The sequence below is a fragment of the Nycticebus coucang genome, chromosome 2, assembly GCF_027406575.1.
Source record: "Nycticebus coucang isolate mNycCou1 chromosome 2, mNycCou1.pri, whole genome shotgun sequence".
Classification (NCBI taxonomy): Eukaryota; Metazoa; Chordata; class Mammalia; order Primates; family Lorisidae; genus Nycticebus; species Nycticebus coucang.
In genome coordinates this window covers 168,211,682-168,234,507 of record NC_069781.1, presented here as the reverse complement: position 1 = coordinate 168,234,507, position 22,826 = coordinate 168,211,682, and the positions used below count along the sequence as shown (strand labels likewise).

General features: G+C 49.1%; 1 protein-coding gene across 3 annotated transcripts in view; it reads right to left on the bottom strand.

The window, feature by feature from the left end:
* WWP2 (WW domain containing E3 ubiquitin protein ligase 2) overlaps positions 1–22,826 on the bottom strand; it is a 170,992-nt gene that overhangs the window by 4,260 nt on the left and 143,906 nt on the right. For 2 of the 3 annotated variants that reach the window (XM_053604753.1, XM_053604759.1), the window contains exons 10-19: positions 17,330–17,504; positions 10,876–10,930; positions 6,847–6,928; positions 6,010–6,138; positions 5,144–5,219; positions 4,806–4,877; positions 4,493–4,581; positions 2,622–2,781; positions 1,070–1,203; positions 633–773 (exon numbers count right to left, since the gene is read on the bottom strand). In XM_053604753.1, coding sequence (XP_053460728.1) covers positions 633–773; positions 1,070–1,203; positions 2,622–2,781; positions 4,493–4,581; positions 4,806–4,877; positions 5,144–5,219; positions 6,010–6,138; positions 6,847–6,928; positions 10,876–10,930; positions 17,330–17,504 — 1,113 coding nt within the window. Of the gene's footprint in view, positions 1–632; positions 774–1,069; positions 1,204–2,621; positions 2,782–4,492; positions 4,582–4,805; positions 4,878–5,143; positions 5,220–6,009; positions 6,139–6,846; positions 6,929–10,875; positions 10,931–11,142; positions 11,365–17,329; positions 17,505–22,826 lie in introns of those variants that run through there. The other variant, XM_053604764.1, reaches the window with a different exon arrangement.

Here is a 22,826-nt window from a genome sequence, read left to right as displayed (position 1 = left end):
CAAGTGATTCTCTTGTCTCAGCCTCCTGAGTAGCTGGGACTACAGGTGCCCACCACAACATCTAGCTATTTTTAGAGATGGAGGTCTCACTCTTGCTCAGGGGCTGGTCTCTAACCTGTGAGCTCAGGCAATCCACCCTCCTTGGCCTCCCAGAGTGCTAGGATTACAGGCATAAGCCACCGCACCCGGCTGATACCTGAGTCTTTGATATCCCCTCCTCCTCCTGCTCCCACCACCACCTCAGACATGTGGAGTGTAGAGAATAAAGACGAGACCAAGAGACTGAAGGACAAGCACAGGAGCATGTGCTCCCAGCACACACGAGACAGCACGTCCTTTCAGTTAGGAGGCAGATGGAGGCACCTAAGCTTGACGCCTCTTCCAAGAAATTCAGCCCTGCAGTCTCCCCACATGGCTAAAAGAGCAACCTGAGGTTAGGAGCAAAGGCCTCAGGCTCTGGCTCCCTCAGCCCACAGCACCACATGACTGGCAGCAGTGGCTGCCATCTGCACAGAGGCAAAAGGGTAACATGCGTGGCACCTCATGACGAGAGGAGGAAGCCTTTCTCTGCAACCACCTGCTGCCCTTCCCCAGCCCCCTCCGGGCCCACGCAGCCCCTGCCAGGGACCTACATGATGTACTCCTCCTTGTTCTCCTCCGTGACGCGGATGCTCTCACCGCCTTCCTTCAGCTCATGGGTTGTCACCTTGCCCAGGATCTCCATGTCCTGGATGAAGTACAGCTCGAGGCCACACTCCTCCAGGTTGTTCTCTCTGGGAACATGACAGAGCATGAGGAAGACGTCCACCTCGGCAGGGTCTTCCCTCCACCCTGCGCCCTCGCTCACTTGTGGCATCACAGGACACTATAGGCTCACAGGTGGCCCAGAATCCTGTTCAGGAGATGGCTCCTGATGCAAGGACAGAACTCTGGGTCTGCCCTCCGGGGACCTAGAAGCCACTCCTCTCCACCAGCTCTCATGGCCCAAGGACCATGCCAGCAGCCACCAGTCCCCACTCCCCAACCGGACACCTGGCTGCCCTTGGGCAGAGCAAGGGAAGCAACGCACTTGATCCACACAATGGAGTTGTAGAACTCAGGGTCAATGGATTCCAAGTCCTTCAGAGTGGGTCTCTTGTTTAGCATCCGCTTGTAGAAAGGGAGTGTGAAGCCCGTGTCGATGAACTTCCCATGGTACAGAGCCTGGGGAAGGAAGAGCAGAGCCGCTGGCCTCCCGGCATACCGCCCAAGGCAGGTTCGTAGATGTGGGTTCAAAACTCTGCCCCCACAACCCCACTTGCCTCCATGGTAGAACCCCCTACGCCTGAATGGAGGGCCTGGGAAACTGTGACATGGTCATCCTGACTGAGACCTTGAGATGGACTCACCCCACAACCCTGCAGAGCTGCTTGCTCAGGAGCCCACCTCCCAGCCCACTGCCTGCCCTTTGCACCTACCGGTCTGGCCTCCAGTCTAGCAAAGGCCTGCCTCACAATCACAGAAAGGGCTTGTTCAAAACATCAAAACAGCTCCTGGTGGCAACCCTGACTCACTGGCACTCAAAGCTGGGTGGCAAAGGCAGCCAAAAATAATGCAGACAGTGCTGATGGGGAGAGCTGGCGGCCAGTGGTGAGTAATAGTCTAGGGTTTTGCTGGTCTGTCCTGTTGCAGCTGGGCTGGGCAGGTCTGTAGACCTGGGAAGAATGTGTGTCCTTCCAGAGCCCAGTACCTTGGCCAAGAACTTCCAGACAATGGGAAGGGCCATATTTAGTCACAGATTCATGGGGCCCTCAGGTCCTGTGAGGGGAGCCGGGTGACACTTGGGAAGTCAGGGGCAGAAGTAAAGGCAAGTTAACACCAAACATCACAAACCACCAAATATGGCAGCAGGAGAGTGGCTCCCACGGCCCACCGCTTCTTAATCCCGGCTCTCCACACTCCCAAGACACTCAACAGGGGTAGGATCCCCCTACCCAAATTCACACTGTGTCCCTATTTCCAGATCAACACAGATGCTACACCTCCCGCTCCACACTGTGCGCCCACCTTCTGATGGACGGATGCCTCCTACACCTTGTGCCAAGCAGTCAACTAGGGTTCTGTTCTAACCTAGTGCCAATTCCAAATCCCTTCCCCAAAGGCCTCAGTCGGAATATCCCAAATGCTCCTGATAGTGGCACCCCCCAGAGACAGGCAGCAGGTGGGGGTAATGGTTTCACTCGCCCTATCGTCCCAATGCCCTGGACAGGCCATGCACTTACTTAACATTTAGTGACCCAGAGACCCCGAGCCTCTGCCTGACAAGTCCTATACAAATTGACACAGGAGACCCTTCAATACCCTCAGTGTGGCCACTGAGAAAGCTCTGGTGTTTCCAGAACTATCTCCAGCTTTTTATATTTTTAGGGAGGAGTCCTGTGGGGATGAAGCATGAGGCCCATGGAGGGAGCACCCATCAGGGGAGCGGCTATTCATTCCATGCTGCCTCCAGTGCACGGGCCCACCCTCCCCCTTGCTACCTTTGCTGGAGCTCCCAGGGGAAGAGCAGAGGCCCCTGCTGCCCCAGCACAGAAGGAAGAGGAAGAGGACGAGGAGGCAAGAACTCCTGGGACTACCCTTACCATGGCGATGAATCTGCCAATAAAGCGGAAGTAGGTGAGGTGGTCAGGGTTGATGGAGGAGGCCGGGTTGATCTGCAGGCAGTAATTGTTCTTCCCAGCGTATTCAAACAGGCAATACATGGGGTTGAGCACCTCGTGAGACAGGAGGAAAAACCACTCCCTGTAAGGGGAAAGAGAGGAAAAAAACAAGAATAATGGAGTTATGACTCTCCACCAGTGTGCCACGGGTAATCTGGAGACATGTCCTGGGGAGGAAGCCTCACTGTGATCAGTTCCTGGGCCAACCTATGGTAACAGCTAGTCAGTGGGCAGAGCAGGCTCAGACCAGGGCAAGCCAGGACAAGTGCATTTGAGGATGATTAGGAAAATCTGCACATGAGCCTGCTGCCTCCCAGGTGGTACATTTTAGGACTTTATATCACCATACGCAGAGCTTCCAACAGCAAAGGGGCTCCTGCACCCTGTGCCACCATGCACAGCTGGAACTATGTTGAAGGTCATAGGCCTGCATGTTTAGTATGACAACTTTGCTGTTTTGCTGGTGCTGTATAAATAGCAACCACCTTGCTTCTACCCTGAGTCGGCAGCACAATGTAAATACATGTTCTCACTCCTGATCCACAAAAACTCTGTAATCCATGCTGCCTTCAGATCATAAACCTCACTCCCACCAGCTCCACCGCAGGCACCTCACTTCCCTGGCGCCCCTGCCTCCCCATCCCCAGACTATGTGACCATACCCTTCCCCACACCTCCATGCAGTCGTCTGACCAACACCCACGCCTGAGCATCTGTTTGTGCCCTGGGGATAAGCCTCAAGCCAGAATCCAGAATCCAGAATCCTTTTGGGCTTAAGCTAAAGCAGCAGGGGGACATCCCAAAAAGGCTAATCCCTGGCTGCTGGGCTGCTTGTGGCTGGGCAGACGAGGAGTCCTTCGACGCAGAGGGTGCCCCGGTATCCTGTCCGTGGTTCTACCCTGTGGTAGAACAGCATGACGTAACCTACCATAGGGTAAAACCACTGGCAGGACACAGAGAGAGAGACACACACAGGGCGGGAGCCACACCAGAAGCCCACCAAGCACAGCCTGGAGAGGAGGTCACCACGGAAAAAGAACAGTCCATCCACAGGGGCCGGCACAGAGGGCAACACCACCAGCGGACAGAGGACTGGAAGCACGTTAACCCAACACCAAGCGAGAAGACATCCCCCCACCATGAGAGGTCTGTGAGCTGAGAGGCTGCCACAGGCCAGGACGCTCCTTCCCTCGGCAGGGGCCCTTCTGCCCTGTTGTCTGAGGCAACATTTCCCAGAGAGCTGTTCACTTTTGTAGGCAGACTAGGGGGATGGCAACACAAAGCTCTGGGCTCATTTCAGGGCACATCAGTCGTTTTAATTTTACTGACCCCATGCACATGTCACGCAGCCCTTTTGATCGGGCACAGCTCATACACACTGAGACACCTGGCTTCACCTGCCCCAGCTGCCTCAAAGGAGGGAAGCCCAGGGCTGATTCTAATGGACCTGCTTTGGACTGCTTGTTAAAGTACAGAAATAATAACATAGTGGCTATCATAAAGTACAAAAATAAAAACATAGAGCCACTCTCCTAAGCCCCTTCCCCAGGCTCCCCAAGACTCCCCATAACTATGGGGATAGTTCTGACCAAGAAGGGGACCCCAGGACCCTGCTCTAGGCCCATATGGACAGACCATATGGATTCAGGATTTTGAACATCACCCCGCACCCACTCCCAAAGATACACAAGAACTTTGGGCATGAATGTGAGCAGGGAAGGCAGCTGCTTGGCTGCGGGAGCTGCAGCCTCAGGAGGCAAGAGCAGGGCAGCCTTCCAGGGCACTCAGCTCACCTGGCGATGCCCCCGTAGTCCAGGCCCTCCTCACCACGCATGATGATGTAGAGCCGGCGACGCAGATCATACGGCTTCATATTCATGATCTGGGGAGACAGAGCGAATGGCCAGCCTGCCACTCTCTTGTGAACAGCAGGCAGGGGGCAGGAAGGGCAACCCCTAAGGCCTGCTCTCCAGCAGACGGGGTCACTGAGGCCCAGGCCTTGGACACACAACAGAGTGGGTGCGACAGGCCATGGGAGAGAAGAAGGGCTGGTGGAGGAGGGCTCTTGCCAGTCCCTGGTCTTAGCCACCATAATTACACTCTAACCTGTTGGAAAGAATCCTCAAATAGTGTCTGTCTGGAAACGTTGATCTTCACATGGCTTGGCAGAGCATTTGACTGAAAAGAAAAGAGAAAAAATCTTCAAATCAGGGTGAACAGTAATCTAGTCTCTTGACTGTACGAACAGGCATCCCCAACACCCCTATACCAGGAGGGAATGGAAGCTGACTTCTTCCACGGGACAAGAACAGCCAGCTTGGGGCTACACCAGTGTCTTGCCTCCACCCAATACAGACAGTCTAATATCTGCACTAGGCTGGGACATCAGGCCAAAATAACTCCACAGCCCCAGCTGCCATGGGAGTCCCAGGACCCAAACTCACATGGCAGAGGAAACGGAACTGGTGATACTTCCATCGAAAACTTCGATCATAGGCACCAGGGGAACCTTGCTTCGTCCTGGGAAAAGCAAAGATGTTCCAGAATCCATGTGATTTCTCAAAAAATGAGTAATTTGTCTTTGTTAGCCCTAAGGAAAGCTGATACTATGTTAATTTAAAGATGAGTAAAGGAAGGCACAGATGAAAGAAAGCAACTGCTGGGGGCGGCACCTGTGGCTCAAGGAGTAGGGCGCTGGCCCCATATACCGGGGATGGCAAGGTTCAAGCCCAGCCCTGACCAAAACCGCAAAAAAAAAAAAGAAAGAAAGCAACTGCTGTTAAGATCTCTGAAAAGTAGGCTGAGCGCAGTTGCTCACACCTGTAATCCTAGCACTCTGGGAGGCCTAGGCAGGTGGATAACTTGAGCTCAGGAGTTCAAGATCAACCTGAGCAAGAGGGAGACCCCATCTCCACTAAAGATCAAAAAAATTAGCCAGGCACCATGGAAGGCACCTGTAGTCCCAGCTATTCAGCAGGCTGAGGGAGGAGAATCACTTGAGCCCATGAGTTTGAGGCTACTATGAGCTAGGTTGATACCACTCCCCCCAAAAAAAAAGTCTGGGGGAAAAGTATCTTTGAAGAGTTAAAAAGAAAATGTAGAAAGAAAGCCAGGCCTCTTGCTTTTAGAGAAACACGTCCAGTCAGAGTTGCTCTGAATAAGCAGGATGGTCCCTTCCTCTCCGGCCCCGTCAGTGTGACACCAACACTGGACACAAGAGGGCAGCAAGAGCAGCGGTACACACCTCAGAGCCCCAGAGCCGGCCTCCCTGTACTCACTGACGCTGCCATCGCCCGCGCCAGGTACTTACCCTGACTCAAACCCTGGGCGAGGATCCTTAAAGGTGGTGGTGCGGGTGTTGTGGTCCACAAAGTACCGCACCCCCTCGCTGGTGTATTTCATCTCCCAGCCTGGGGGCAGAGCTGGTTCCTGGATCATCCTGAGAACACATGAAGAGAGGGGTTAAGGGTGTCCACCTTCTGGGCCTTAATGCTTAGGAGCCTGGGGACCCCAAAGTGCTGCTCTGTCTCTGGCGAAGGACAGGCACCCATCATGACCCCATTTGTGAGGACAGTTTTGCAGCACAGAGAGGTCATTCGCTATCCAAAAGCCAAAAAAAAAAAAAAAAAAAAAAATCAACCCTGAGGTGACAACACTGCACTCAGCAGCCACCAGCGATGCTCAGACACCAAGTGGCCCATCCCAGCTTCTCCTGGGGTGTTGGGGAACCGAGGAGCTAGGGTGCCCACAGCCTACACAGTCAGTGCAAGGGCCAGCAGCACCTACCAGCAGGGCCACTGTCCATTCACCAAGGTCTATCTAAGGCAGTGATTTTCAACTGGTGTCCCATGAAAATTTTTTAAAGATCATTAATTAAATTATTTTCAAAAGGAAGTCAAAGCACAATAAGTATATTCCTGGGATTTTTTGTTGTTGTTTATTTTTAGTAACATAATTTAAGTGTGCCATGGAAGTTTAACTATAGGTTCAAGTGTGCAGTGAAGAAAAAAAAGGTTGAAAAAGACTGATCCAAGGAGCTACTTTCAAGCTTTCATTAGGCCAAAAGACATCTATAGCCTGAGAGTCTCAAAGCACCTGTGTGTGGCTAACCATCCCCTATCATCAGCCCTCTGGGATAAACCCTTACCCTTGGGTCCGAGGGTCCTCCCACTGAGTGGTGCGAGTGTTGTGGTTCACGTAATACACCCGTCCGTTGTCCTGTCTCTTCTCTGCCATGGGACAAGAAAGCAAGAATAGTCAAACATTTTGAGTTCTTTCCCTCTGGCTCCGACTCCCTGTGTGCTGGGTCTCTGCCCCCTCTGCCCCTGTTGCCAACCTGTTAGAGACGTGTAACTGGCCCAAAGCCTGGCTCACTCACATTTGTCACTGGGAAAGGCACAGAGGCCCTCCCTGTTAGGGGGTGGGGAGGAATATACACATTTCCAGCTCGAGGTGAAGCACTGCTTTGGTTGTCTGGTTTGCTGGAGGGAGGGGTGGTGTGGCCACACGGACAGAGCAGCACAGCTGAAACCGGAGGCGTAATTGCATCCAGCTGTGTGCAGCACGGACGCACCACAGCCTCCCTGCTGCCTGCCCGCACCCCATTCCCTCAGGGCTGATTGCTAGTCCTATGACTGCTCAGTGCATTGGCTGCAGCCAACATGGCTGCCTGTGTCCCACAAGGCAAGGTCCTCATGGGGTGGCTGCACATCCCCTCACACCTCTCTGCTCAGCATTCTGCATCCTGGGGCCCTCGTACCACCGAGGTCTCTCTTCTCCTGCTTATAGGCAAAGCTTTGTTCTAAAACTCACTTCCCAGCAAAACCTCTATCTTGCTTATGAGCAAATAAATTATGCCTGGGGCTATGAACACTTAAAATGCCCATCTTGTTGTCACACTTAAGTGTGTGCTTGGAAACAAGAGTGTCTTCAGGGGTGGGTGTCTGCAAGGGTGAGGTTTGCTTGAGACCATCTTTACCCTCCTGCCTTTTACCGTGGTGGCTCCAGGGTACCCAAGGGTGGCAGTCTGAGCTCCAGGGGCAAACCCAAGCCTGCCTGGTGACCCTGAACCTTGAGTAGGGTCAAAAGGGGTGACCCAACAGCTCCAGGTGGATGGGAGAAAAAACTAGTCTACAAACTCAAAAGAGGTCAATCATTCCCTAGAAGTTCCTGAACCTGCAAATCTCTCTGTCCTGAATATAAATGCTAATGGCTCTCCCTCTAGAATGATGATAGGGAAAAATGAAAGAAATGAAAATAATCAGTTCCAGAAGCTACAGGGAAACCAAAAGCTGAAAAAAGAAACAGAACTGGGAGGACCAGCACCCACCCCCCAGCCCCTGCAATAAGAATCAAGCTGCACGTTCCCAGGTCAACCCCAAGTCTTGGTGTCTCTGTGACCCTGCCTTAGCTGGTATCCATGACGCAACCGAAATTTTGAAATAGACATTATTTGTCAGGGGTGCCTCAATAAATCTGGAAAAATAAATAAATCTTAAAAAAAAAAAAAAAGAGAGAGAGAGAGACAAAAAGAAAGCAAGCAAGCAAAGGAGGTGCCAGAACTGTTCCCCAGCTGCCGCCACCTCACAGCAGCGTGTGTGACTGGCCCACAGTAGAAAGCTTCCCGAGAGGTTTCCAGGGGAGGGGGCCGCTCCCAGCCCACAAGCTACTGCTTTGAACTAGATCCTCCTCGTCAGCTCTGCCAAGGGCTGCAGCCAAGGCTAACCGCCGCCCCGGGGATCTGTCCAGCGGGCCTGAGGCCTGAGGCCTGTGCCGTCATTTCTGGCTCTGCTGCTGCCGTTGCTGCTACTGCTGCGTGGAGGTCGCCTGTGGCCCAGTGAACTGCCTGCAACTTTAGTCTGGGAGCTGAAAAAGTCCTGAAACCAGCACCCAGCTCAACCTCATTTTCAGGCACACAGACTCGGGACACTCAGTCACATGCCCAGGGCTGCTGAGGAGCAGATGTGGATCTAGGCCCAAGGGATCCTGAGTCGCAGGGCAGTGTGTGGGGAGATGGCAGGGTCTCCTGCAGCAACACAGAGGGCACCTAGATACAGCCAGCTTGGGGACCATTCAGTCCCATCAGCAACCTGGGACACGAGGAGCTGGCTGAGGCAGTTTATCTGGTTCCGCAGCTCTTTTCCGTCATTTTTAACAAGCCCCAGGAGGCAGCCCCTGCCACAGTCTTAGGGAAGCCAGCACAGGGCCCAGGGATCTGTGACCAGGAAGGGACCCTGGCCTTTAACCAGAATGTTCTTCTTCTCGATTTGGACTATGACAGTTTTTTTTTTTTTTTTGTAGAGACAGAGTCTCACTTTATGGCCCTCGGTAGAATGCCGTGGCGTCACACAGCTCTCAGCAACCTCCAACTCCTGGGCTTAGGTGATTCTCCTGCCTCAGCCTCCCGAGTAGCTGGGACCACAGGCGCCCGCCCAGCTATTTTTTGGTTGCAGTTTGGCCGGGGCTGGGTTTGAACCCGCCACCCTCGGTATATGGGGCCGGTGCCCTGCTCACTGAGCCACAGGCGCCGCCCAGGACTATGACAGTTTTGTTTTTTTCTAATCGTTCATAAGCAGCATTGACTTGGGCTGTGCCCCCTCCATTCCCACCCCAGACATTTCCACACTTAGCATCTAGAAGCTGCTTCCAGGTCTCTGTCAGCTGCTCTTAACCTGGTGATCATCTCCTAGCAGAACTAGTACAAAAAGCAATGTCCTTGATGGGCCACACCCCCTGTCTCTACAGAGCCAGAAACAGACTCCGGGTCCTTGGCTGATGCACAGCATTACAGAGGCTCAGATTCCTGTTGAATCTGATGTGCTTTTCCCTGCTCATGACGAGACAGGGATTCTAAGTGTTTCACCCTCTCACTAGGACTTCCTGCCAATTTCTGAGGTACCAATGACACCCTTCATAGGTCCAGGGATCCAGGTGGGTCATCTGTGTGCTGAAAATCAAGAAATGCAAAGAAGCTTCACAAACTAGTATCTCCCCCAGGGAAGCGGCAGCCGGCCCTCCTTGCACTCTGAGATGCAGCGATAACTCCTTGACACTGCAGGTGAAGGAGCTGATACAACCTCTCAGATGACTACTAGGAAGCAGCTGTGTCTGGAGGATCCAGCCCCAAAGCCTCACTTCCCAGGTAAGGCCCATCCTGTCATCAGTTCCCCAGCTCACCTCCCCTCTGCTGGTGAGGACACCCCCTGACAGCTTAATGCCACCTATGAGCAACTCCAAACTAGCACTTACTGTCCTCAGTTGGCCTAACCTATAAATTAAACCCAACACATGCTGATTCCTGCAAACCTCCCAATAAGGGCAGCTCCCAGGGGCTCCTGTGAGCTAGGCAATGTACTAAGTCTCATCCTCTCTAATGACCTTTGCGTGCCTGCTCCTTCCTGGAACAGCCTAAAGCCTGTAATACAGTGGTTCTCAACCTTCCTAATGCGCGGCCCTTTAATACAGTTCCTGTGGGTCGCGACCCACAGGTTGAGAACCGCTGCTGTAATGCTTCCTAAGTCATGGGTGCCCATCCTTCAACTCACAAACCACAATAAAGACTTGGGGGAGGTAAGACGTAGCTACTGCCAAGGGCAAGGAGAACCCCACAGGGCGTTATTAACTAGCAATGATGCACTTCCATAAGGTCACTACCCGGCGCTCAAGTCTGCTTCCCCCTGGCCTCTTTCATGGTGCATCACAAATAAAAAGGTGGCTTCCATTAGTCAAAATCAGACTGAAGTCCTCCATCATCTTGGCTGCAAAGAAAAGTTTGTTAAAGTAGTTCCTTCCAACCACAGGGTCGCCGACCTGAAACAAATCCATTTGGGAATCAACGTCAAAGTCTCAGTGATAGGATGAGTTCTGGAGCAACACCTTGAAATTCAAGGTCAAAACCCAATAGTCCCCCCAGCTGCTTGGAGATGTCTTTCTCATGATCACACTCCCTTAACTATGGCAGTTGAGGCTATGGGGCACAGTAGGGCTTGAGCACGTCCCTGACCATCCAGCCCCATCGCCTGTAAGCACTCGGTCAGGGCGTGCCTAGAAGGTGCTGGAGATAGGAGGTTAAATGGAAAACTGAGGGATGGGAGTGGGGCGGGAAGACATAAAAGGGAAGAGAAAGCAACGTAGCTGGCAGAAGGCTGAGGGCACAGAAATAGAACTCGGTACTTACCCCAGCCAGAAGGGAGGGGGCCCAGGGGATCATGGTCAGTCGAAGTATTCGCAGACTAAACAGAAGAAACACAGCACAAGAGAGGTTAAAAAGAGCCACTGGATGAAAATAAATCAATCGATGAAAAATAAAAAGGTCAACAATTCATTTCCACAGTTTAGCACTTTGTGGAGGACACAGTGGGACCTTAGGTAGCATCCACTCCTCTCAAAAAGACTTTAAAAAAAAAAAAAGAAAAACCAAAAAACAACCCTGCACACAGAGCACCTGAATGGGTTTTGGAAAGCGCCAAGTGACAGGGAGGAAGAGGTGTGCAGAGGAAGTCGAAGGTGGCCGGCACACAGGAGGGACGGAGCGGGCTTCCCTGCAGGCTCGGCGGAGCGTCTCTGCTCGGCTCCTGCTCACAGCAGCCAAGGAGACTGAAATCACCACCACCTCCAACTTTCTCCAAGAACCACACACAGGAGGGGAAAAAATATCGCAGGCCTTTCCAATGAAATCATTCCCACAAGCCCTGCCCACACCCAGAGCTTCCTGGCTGGGGCTGGGCCCTCCTCCCTCCACCTCGTCTTCCAGCCCCCACCTCTCTCAGGGTGCGCAGCATCCACCCAGACTGAGGGCACATTCATGCCCAAGCCCCTCACCTCCTCCAGGAATGTTTTCCTTCCCCTTCACAAAGCACCTTTATTCTTCCCAGGCCCCAACCTGAAGTTGCTCAGTGTTGTTTGCCCGTCTAGGAAGGTGGGGCTGGGGACAGGGCGGCGAGAGAGTAGGGGAGACAGGAGAGAGAAGGGGGAACGGGCTCCTGGACTTCAGGGTCACTGTTTACATTAGAAAGCGCCCCCCACCCCAGCCTAACTCTGCTTGGAGGTCCCTAGGGAAGGGCTGCAGTGGACCGAGAGTTCTCATATCCTGCAAAGAAGGGGGTGCTGTCAAAAACTTCTCATAGTTAAATAAAACAAGTATTGTTCCACTTTCTTTCCTTCTTTCTTTTTTTTTTTCTTCTGAAACATTTTTATTTCACTTACTAAAATTTAATTGTTATATGAGGGGATCAAGTTCTAAACGCAGACTTCAGGCTGCCGGGCTGGCCCTGTCTGGGGTTGATGGAGCCACACACAGGCAAGAGGATGAATGGAGCTCAGTCTCAGCTTGAGAAAACATTGGTGGAACTTGACTGCCAACGAACCCCCTTCCACAGCCCTCCCTCCATCCCCAACTGAAAGGACAGAGAAACTTTCTTTCCAAGGTGGCAACAGAGGCTCCTCTTCCAAGCAAGTTCCAACAAAGACGTTTAAGTCTGGAAACCATAGGTTCCTTGGTGGGACAGAGCCCCCTTTCAGTGCAAGGCCTCCTACCCATGCAGAATGGAACTTCACAAAGGTGGGGGAAACTGACTGGACGTAGGGGAACTTCACCATCAATCTCACGGATGTGCTTAAATTCTCCTTCGCAATTCACATTTGATCATTACTAAAAAACAGTGTCTCCCAAATTCAAACGTGTCATTTTGGTGCGTGTTTATGTGCCACGGGGTTGGGGAGACAGGGCATAGAATCATCCACCTTTGTTCTGTAGTCAATACACAAGAACAGTAGCTATTAAAATATTCAGCAATAGAAGAAAGGAACAAATGTGAACATGTGCATTGCAGAAAGTGAAGACAAATGTGACACAGTTGGTAAGTACTGAGCTATAGCAATGGCCTTGCAAAGGTTATTTTAAAAATAAAAACAAGAAGCATTAGGTGCAAAATTGTTTGCTGCTTCAGGTCTTGCTTCAGAACAAGTAGATCATCTATGCATTGCTCAGGGGCTGGGTGTCAGCTTCCAGCTGGTACCAACAGGGCCTCCGTGGGTGTCCAGTCCTCTTTTTGCTTAACTCTACAAATTAGCATGACCAAGAGGCCTTTCTCGACAGCTTCCATGACCAGCATTGGACTAGGAACAGAAAATCTTTATCAGCTCTTTTCTTAATCTTTGCCTTTTGAAAAATATCCCTAAGTCGGTGTGCTCCCACCTCATGGGCACAATGTAAGAGAAAATGGCACAACCCCTGGGTGCGAGCACAGCTCAACAGCGACCTTACCTAACTAACGCCAAGATTGTAACCTAATTGTCTGTACCCTCATATTAATCTGAAATTTGAAAAAGATATCCCAAAGTTTATATAATATTGTTATATAATATTTTAAAAATTGGGGGGATATCCTTCCATTCTCATTCTATCAGAATTCCATCCTCCACCTTTTGTTAAAGTAGTTTAAACAAATTTTTTTTTGGTATCTTCCCATTCTCATTCTATCAGAACTCCACCCTCTCTCACCTGTAAGAGGTGGAGAGAGGAAGCACACAGGAAAGGGAGAGAGACCAGAGATTGGTCAGCAACCAACACATGAAATCAGATTCAACGGAAGCTGACACCATAAGGATTTTATTTCTTTTTTTTTTTTTCCTTTTTGAGACAGAGTCTCACTCTGTCACCCTGGGTAGAGTGCTCTGGTGTCACAGCTCACAGCAACCTCAAACTCTTGGGCTCAAGCGATTCTCTTGCATTAGCCACCCGAGTAGCTGGGACTACAGGTGCCCGCCACAACGCCTAGCTAATGATTTTACTTCTTACATTTGATTCTTTCAAATATTTCCTCCCTGAGATACACGGTACACTTGAAAAATGAGAAAGAAAGCCAGAAGGAAAGAAGGAGGCAGAAGCCAAGGAGAAACAAAAATGAAAGCTACACACCATGGCCAGAAAACCAATAGCCCTCACCTCCAGGGAGCCCACACTGTTCCTCCTCTCCTAACACTCCCCTGCCATGAAGATTCCACAGCAGAGAAGCACGGAGATGCAGTAAGGGGGACTGAGGCCAGAAGAGAGAAGCTGGGATGTGCAGGTAACTCTAAGGGACAGATGGTGCCCTTTATCACTAGGGACAGAAAGGGGCAGTATTAACTCATTTTCCTCGGCAGTGGTCCCTAGGTCGGGAGATCTGGGTGCAGGCCACAAACCAGAGGGCTCACGTGAGCGCAAGTCCCTTGGGGACTAAGCACAAAGTTCCAGTAATATTTTAAGACACAAACTCAGAAATAAAGAATGTCTAGCAAATACAGCCGAGGGCAAGAAAGGTTATGGGAAGGGCATAAAGGTTGCCATGTCCAAAGCAAGCATCGTTTTTTTTGAGCGTACACCCAATGGATGCAGAACAAAACCCAGGTGCTTGAGAATTCACTCCGCAGGCTCTCTGAAGAGCAGGAAACAAGCCGTCTGTTTCTGGATAGTGCAAGTTGGAGTCCATACACGAAGAGCCACAGAAATGGTTCGCTTCAATCCTGCAGACCCCGGCCCCCTCCTCCTTTAGCTACTTGGGGCAGGGCAAAGGGAGAGTAAAGGAAGAGGTTCCCTAGACTGACAAGTGTGTGACAGTCCCATCCCAACAGCACAACGCTCACAGCCGTGCTGAGCATTGTCAGGGGCTCCCAGCAGGAACACAACACAGAGGGCAGAAGGAAGCTGCTGGGGTGAAACAGACGACAGGACACCACGCATGAAGACCACAAGCCACGGGGTGCACTGGGGAGCTAGGAAAGGAAAATGTGGCAGAAAGAAGGGGAACAATACGCCAGAGGAAGTGGGAAGGGTATGTGCTGAGGCAGACAGCAGAAGGCATTACGGGAGGCTGCAGCCGGGGTTCCCTCAGTTTCTACACCGAACTGCATTTCATGTTCTCTCCAGTGCAGTGAAGAAGAACAAGGTCTCAGTTTAAGCGCAGCAAGAGGAGGAGGAAGCCGCTCATGTAGTATCAGCTCTTAAGTCTTCCGAGGCAAACCCTGGGCCAGAGCCAAACCCCAAAATAACTGTATGAAAGCAACCCTTCTTACTTGTAACCAGGACATGGCACCATAGCAAACAAGAGGAGAAAACCAGTCCAGAGGGGGAGGAAAACCAACAGAGAGACATTGAAAGCAGACCAAAAAAGATTCTTACCACATTTTTCAATATGAGTCTTGTTTCATGGAGAAAAAGTGACCATCACCTCCACGCAGAATCTTCCTACATCCCCAGCCATGCTGAGAACACTATGTTGGAGTACTCAGAAAGAAAAGCTTTTCAGTGTTTAATTTTTACTTCTAGGGAACCCTCCAAGTCAAAGTTTGCTTCTCTAAGTCCAGAACGACACTGCTGAAAGAAGGGAAGTGGGCAAGAGGAATGAATGCGCCAGAGAGGCCGAGCAGTGCAACGTACAGAACGTATGAATCTTCCCTTTCATACACCAAACATTTCAGTCAACCTATAGCACCTACTTAGTAGGTGTGATAAGGAAGGAAAAAATTTTCCTTTAATGAATTTTTTTTTTTTTGAGACAGTCTTTCTATGTCGCCCTCGGTAGAGTGCTATGGCATCACAGCTCACAGCAACCTCAAACCCTTGGGCTCAAGAGATTCTCTTGCCTCATCCTCCCAAGTAGCTGGGACTACAGGCGCCCACCACAACGCCTGGCTACTTTTTTATTGTAGTTCTCATTGTTGTTTAGCAGGCCCAGGCCAGGTTTGAATCTGCCAGCCCCAGGGTATGTGGCTGGTGCCCTAACCACTGAGCATGGGTGCTGAGCCTTAAGTTTTTATTTTGTTTTGTTTTTTAAATTAGAGAAGCTGGATAATCAGGGAGAAAAAAATCATGTAAAACTCCTATTTGCTGCCTTGTTTCTAAGTCAAAGGCCAGACAGGTCAAAGAAGACCTTCCCAGTCTAGTAGTCACAACCACCCACGAAAATGGTAGGCAAAGTCTTTGAGACCAAGCTCAAAAGGAACAATCTCTGAAATGCAGAGAATAATCAGACTCTATCCAATTTTGAAACACGCCAGAACTGGATGCTACATGGAGTTACAGGTGGGAAGCTGACATAAGAACATGAGCACTGCGGCCAGGGGCAAGGACCTGCAAGCACAGGGGCTCCACAGTTGACCTTGGAGAAGACTTGCAAGGACAAACGCCACACTTTCTGCTCATCCACACTAAGGAAACTGCTCCTCCCCAGTTGCCTCTCTATATGATGAGCAATCAGCCGCCACAGGCAGAAGAAGGGACAAACCAGCCAAGGGAGATGCTACAGTGACTTCCAACTGATGACAGAGCTCCGGCTTAGGTGAGCAGAAAGAAGTCCACAGTAAAGGCAATAGTCACAATGAATGTTACTTAATTAAATGAAATTAAAGATTCTTCTGAGCCTCTAACTAGCATAGTATCCAATATAGAAACAGGTTGTAGGGTTAAAATTTATGTCAAGTAGAAACAATGTTTACACATGGTGATTAGGGGTCAGGATCCAGCTGGTCCCGCAACACCACATCCTGTGCTGGTCCCACTGCAGACCTCGCCTTCATGTTTGCAGTGCTCTGAGAAAATGCCATCAGAACTCCACCCTGGGAACCCATCTTTCCCTGCCAAAGAGGCTGCACAGCTGGGCTCTCCCACCCACCCCACACCAGGTAGAGGCTCTAAAGAGACTCTAGGTGGTAGGGCTGGAAGGTCCCTAAAGGGACACAGTACAGGAAACCATTAGACAATTAATTTGAGACCAGAGCACCCTGAATTCTGGACTAGAAAGTATAAACATTATCTCACAGGTAATGACCACAGAAGGTTTTGTGCCAATGAAATGATCCAATGACATATATTTGAAGGTAGCTCTGGTGGGAAATAGGCAGACAGATTGGAAGAGAGAGAAGGCCAACAGGGACAGCGCTCAGAGCTGCCCTAACAACTCAGAAGGGAGGCAACCGAGGAGAATATCAGACAGAAGGCAGCTAGGCAGGGCCAGACAGGAAAAGAGCTGGACAGTAAATGCTGTAGGCTTTGTGAGCCACATGGTCTCTGCTGTGACTACTTAACTCCACTGCTGTACCACAAAAGCAGCCATAGTCAGTACGTGAACTACTGGGCACCCTTGTGTTCCAATAAAACTTTATTTACAAAACCAGGCAGTAGGCCAGTTTGGCCCAGGGGCTACTGTTTGCCAACCGCTGATTTAGATGAATTTTAAAGGTCTCCCATCCTCAGGAATCTGTCTGATACATAGAATGAAGGAGGAGTGAAAAATAGCAGCAGTGATAGAAGGAGAAGAGCTGGGACAACTGCTCTGATCTGAGGTGGAGGAGAAGCCAAATCAACCTTCGGGTTTCAGGGCAGGGAGAATGGACTTGAATGGAGGGGACAGAAAAGAAAGCCAGTCTTGGAAGAAAGATGATGAATTCTGTTTCAGACTCGTTGATTCCTCAAACGCAGAGGCTAGACATGGAGTGCTGCGTTAGAAATACTGGAACTTAAGGAATTTCACAGTGATGAGTAGAATCTCCAGGGTTGGGGCCCCGATGTCGTGAGCCACTGTTTCCTCTGCTCACCAAGCAGGTCAATCAAGATATGCTCCCATCCTGGAGGCAAGCCCCTGGCCTCTCACCTGGTAGAGAAATCTTTGGCTGAAGTGCTGCATGGCCCCCTGGAGCTGGTTCCGCTGTGACTGCCACTGCTCATAATTGCGCACATACTCGGCCGTCGGGCGCTGCCAGGTGGTGGTCCGAGTGTTGTGGTCCACATAGTAAAACCTGCCCCGGGGATCTGTGCGTTTTTCCCATCTGTAAACAGTAAGCTCAAAATGAATGTAGTGGCTGCCCAACCCCCAAATTCTAGAAGAACCTCAGGATGGCTGGCAGGGATGGGTGATGGCTGGCATGGCCAGGAAGCCTAATCACAGGGGCTTCCGGGGTGCAGATGGTTGCAGCAGACATCTGTGACTACCTCCAAAGGGACTAATTCCTCCTTGCTCTGACCTCCTGATTTCCATTCAGGGACCTATGCGGTTGTGGGGAAGCTGACTCTGTTCCCAGCCCCACAGCTGAACAGCTGACTGGATCAGTAATGGGCATGCCAGGATAAATCTCAGGCCTTTTGCTACAAACTCTAGAAAATACATAGTCTCTTAGCCATTCTGAATTATGATTCAGTTATAGGGGCCACTGATCTCCATTTTGAACTCAAATACAGTATAAAGTTGACCCAGTAGATAATAGAGCAGAAAAATGGAAGTAAAGTGAGCCCTTTGGTCATACTATTGGGCCACTAGCTCAAGCTTCACTTGAATTCAGGATTTATATCCAGAATTTTCAGTTACATCAGCCAATCCCTTAAGCCAATCTGGATACCAATTTTTATTATTACTTGCAACTAACTGAAATTCTCCTGATACGAGGTGCCAATGAAAACATGCTACATAGTCATGAGAAGACTTGGTCCAGGCGGCAGCAGGGCTCTCCACATTACCACCTTGCCAACGTCAGCCCTAACACCCACGGGCAAGGCAGGGCTGGTGCAAAAGGTAAAAAGCCCTTAGCTCTGCTTGGTAGGAATCACTTGATTTCTCCGTACACAGGGGAGAAGTGATCACAAGAAAACTAAGGGAGGAACTTTCTAGGGTGCTGGAAGTTTTCTCTGTCTTGATGAGTGTGGGTTACATGAGTGTGTGTGCTTGTCAAAACTCAGTGGACTATATAAACGAGGTATGTGCACCTCACGGTATGGAAATTATTCCCCAATGTTAAAAGGTGAACTTGAATCTAATCAAGCCTCCACATCTAGCTACCAGTTCCCAGGAAAGACAAGGGAGAGAGGAACATTTCTCACAATACCACAGGGTCACAATCAGCCACATCCAGATGGTGAGAAATTGTACATAACAAAAGCCCAGTTTTTGAAACAAATAAATGTCCTGAAAAAAATAAGAAAGGGCCAGGAAACTTACAGACTGAGAGAGACTTAATAAACATTACTGAGTTGAGCGCCAGGCTCAGGCCTGGAATCCTAGCACTCGGGGAGACTGCCTGAGCTCAGGAGCTGGAGACTAGCCTTAGCAAGAACAAGACCCTGTCTCTACCAAAAACAGAAAAACTTAGCTGGGCACGGTGGCACACACCTGTAGTCCCAGCTACTTGGGAGGCTGAGGCAAGAAAATTGCTTGAGCCCAAGAGTTTGAGGTTGCTGTGAGCTATGATACCACAGCACTCTACCCAGGCGACAGAGTGAGATTCTGTGTCCAAAAAAAAAAACGAAAAGAAAGAGAGACATATCAGCCAAAAGCAATGTGTTGACTTTGGGTTTGGATGTGATTCAAACCAAACAAGTATAAAAACATATTTAAGATACTTGGGGACAATGGAACATGAACTGGGTGTGACATGACATAAGGAAGTATTGTTAATTGTGTTGGGTGGGATAATGTATTGTGGTTTTCATATTTTCTTTAAAAAAAAAACTCATCTGTTAGAGACATATGTGATATATTTACAGGTCAAAGGATATGATGTCTGAGATTTGCTTTAAAATTCATCAGCCCTTGGGAGATCAGATGAAACAAACTGTTATTAATTGTTAAAACCAGAAGAGGGTGACAAAGGATTCATTGTACTGTTCTTTCAAAATTGGGTGTCTGTTTGAAATTTTCCATTATAAATCTGAAAAACAGAGAGGAGGAAATGGTGAAAAAAAGAAAGTGGCATCACATGAAGAAAACAGAATGAACCCTCTGCAGAGGGAACCCGGCATGGGTCACACTGATGATTCCACGCGCTGGGAGCCTCTGTTCCCCGACCACGGTCTCATCTCGTCTCCTCTGAAATCTCGTCTTCACTCACACAACTACTGTGCCTGTCTGGTACAAGCCTCCATTTTCTAGATTTGCCTTCCAGCTGACTTTTTGGCCACCTTTTGATGATCTTTGTAAACTCAAGGTCTCCCTGAAAATGGTAAGAGGCTCAAACCACAATACATAACCGGTTCCCGGATTTGGTCTGGATTCTGCGTCACTTTCATGACCAGCTCTGACAGTGCATTCAAAGGAACACCACACGTCTCCCCAGACCTGAGCCCTTCTGAACTCGGTCAATCACTCAGCTAAGTGCTTCTTTCTTGTTCTCTCCCTTGCTCTCCACTTCTGGGTCCAGATCTGTGTCACTTCACCACTGGACTACTGCACCTACTCCAGAACTAATCTCCCCAGGACTACCTAGCCTTAAAAGTCATCTGAATAACTCCCTAGACTGACCCAATGGGTCCTCCTCCTGTCCAAAAACTTTGATGGACACCCCACTGCCATGAGTCAAAATTCTTTAGCTAGTATTCAAGGCTCACAACAATCTGAAACCTTCCTGCCTTTTCATAACTTCTGTAAACTAATCATTTCCATTATTTATTTATTTAGAGACAGAATCTCATTCTATTGCCCTGGGTAGAGTGCAATGGTGTCATCAAAACTCATAGCAACTTCAGTCTCTTGGGTTCAAGCAAATCTCTTGCTTCAGCTTCCCAAGTAGCTGCAACTACAGTGCCCGCCACCATACCTGGCTAGTTTTTCTATTTTTTTTAGTAGAGATGGGGTCTTGCTCTTACTAAGGCTGGTCTCAATCTCCTGAGCTCAAGCAATCCACCTGCCTCGGCCTCCCAGAGTGCCAGGATTACAGGTGTGAGCCATTGCACCTGATCTTCACTTCCATTTATTTTTATTTGTTGCCAAAGAAATCATGTTCACATAGTTTTAAAATGCAAAAAGGACTACAGGAGACATAGAAACTGTGGTCACCTGCTCCACGGCTGATTCTTGTTCCCTAGGGGCAACTACTTTTTTTTTTTTTTTTTGGCCGGGGCTAGGTTTGAACCCGCCACCTTCGGCATATGGGACCGGCGCCCTACTCCTTGAGCCACAGGCACCACCCTGGGGCAACTACTTTCAACTCTCAATGCTTCTGCTAGTAGACATATATGTCCACGTCCCCCAATAAAAAGTCTATTCCATTATTTCTTGACTTTTGCCAGGTTTGATATTATTTATGGGCTTTCCACTACCAAAGACATAGATTTAGTTATTGTATTCCACCCTCAACCCACACACTGGCCATCTCCTTCCCTCGTAGTCCCGATATGGAAAACCATCATTAAATCACTATTTGGAGTTTGTACAATGATAATATAGAATATGCTAAATACATTTCCTTACTTGTAACAAAGTTTTGGTATTTTTTATGCTTGGTTTTCAAGAACCTGTCACTACTTCACCCCCAGAATCTCAGACAGGTGTCCTGTTCGTGGCATTAAGCTCTTGGTCACATCTCTCCTTTGCCTGAGCTGGACACTGGTACTGAAACATCACAGCTTATCTCTGTTAGTGCCTTGACTCATCTCCCTCCTCTATCTCCTGGGAACTCTCACAACCTCTACTAAAAATATCAAAATTAACCAGGCATGGTGGCAGGAGCCTATAGTCCCCGCTATTCAGGAGGCTAAGACAAGAGGATTGCTTGAGCCCAGAAGTTTGAGGTTGCTGCAAGCTCTGATGCCATAGCACTCTACCCACGGCAACAGAGTGAGACTGCTTAAATAAACAAACAAATAAATAAATAAATGAAGTGACTCCTTTGACTCCATCTTGCCCTTCAGTGACTAGGTCTGTAGTCTCTGAATTGTTCTCGCTGTAGTTTGTACTTCCCTGGCGGTGGGACTTCTACTACTAATTGGCCATGAAAGTTTACCAGGAGTGTCCAACCTGCATCCTGTGGGGCACATGGTGACTTTGTGAGGACTTTCTTTGCTTATCTGTGGTGTCAGATATCACAAGTATCCATGGATTTTTCTTTTATTTATTGGGGTTGGGGGAGGGGGGTTGTTTTGTTTTTGCTAAAAGCTATCATTAGTGTTTGTGTGTTTAATGTGTAGCCCAAGACAACTCTTATTTTTCCAAAGTACATCAGAGATAAAAAAAGGCTGGATACCCCGATGGCATTCAGTCATTCTGTTCTCTCTGGGTTCTCTACTATCACAGAGAAGTACAAGCCAGAGCTCAAATCCCTTGGCTTAAAACTCAGGAACAACTAATAAGCTGTGTGGGGTATACAGCTAAGCCATCTCCCAGGAAAACATTGAAACTATCCCAGAAATAAAAAAACTGGATCCAACGTTCCACCTTAAAATGTGAAGAAGAGTAAATCCCTAACCATCCTTAGAAGACACCACTGAATACCTTTACTGAAACTCCAACCAAAAGCTCACCAGATGGAGGCCTGTGTATCTTCTAGACCAGAGAGGCTACGTACACAAAGTACCAGTGTGCATAGGTACTGCTAAAGGCCATGTTTAATTTGTGCACGATTAGAGAAATTCAAATACTGACAGGATATTTGATGAAATGAAGGAAATACTGTTAACAATAGTGTGGTTTATTCTTAGTAAGAAAACATATTTTAGAAATATACAGGATGTCCATAAAGTTCATGTGCAATTATAACTAGTTTTACATTGTAAATTGAACACGAACTTTGTGGACACCCTATATACTGAAATATGGAGAAATGATATGATGTTTGGGATTTGTTTCAAAATAATCTAGATCACAGTGTGAGGGTTGGGTTGCATGAGGGTTACAGTTCAGGAGCTGGCAAATTTTTCCTATACAAAGCCACAAAGTAAATATTTTAGGCTTTGCAGGCCCTACGGTCTGCTGCAATTACTCAACTCTGCCACTGAAGCACAAAAGCAGCCATAAACAATACCCAAAGAAATGAGTGTGGCTGTGTTCCAATAAAACCTTAATTTTTTTCTTTTAAGACAGGGTCTTGCTCTGTTACCTGGGCTGGAGTGCAGTGGTGTCATCATAGAACTGCAACCTCAAATGTCTGGGCTCAACTGATCCTCCTGTTTCAGTCACCCAAGAAGCAGGGACCACAGGTGTATACAATCATGTCCGGCTAATTTATTTTATTTTATTTTTTGGAGAAACAGGATCTTGCTGTATTGCTCAGGCTGATCTCAAACTCCGGGAGTCAAGCAATCCTCCCACCTCAAAGTGCTAGGATTAGGAGTGTGAGCTACTCTCCCAGCCCCAATAAAACTGACACAGGCCATCATAGTGTGCA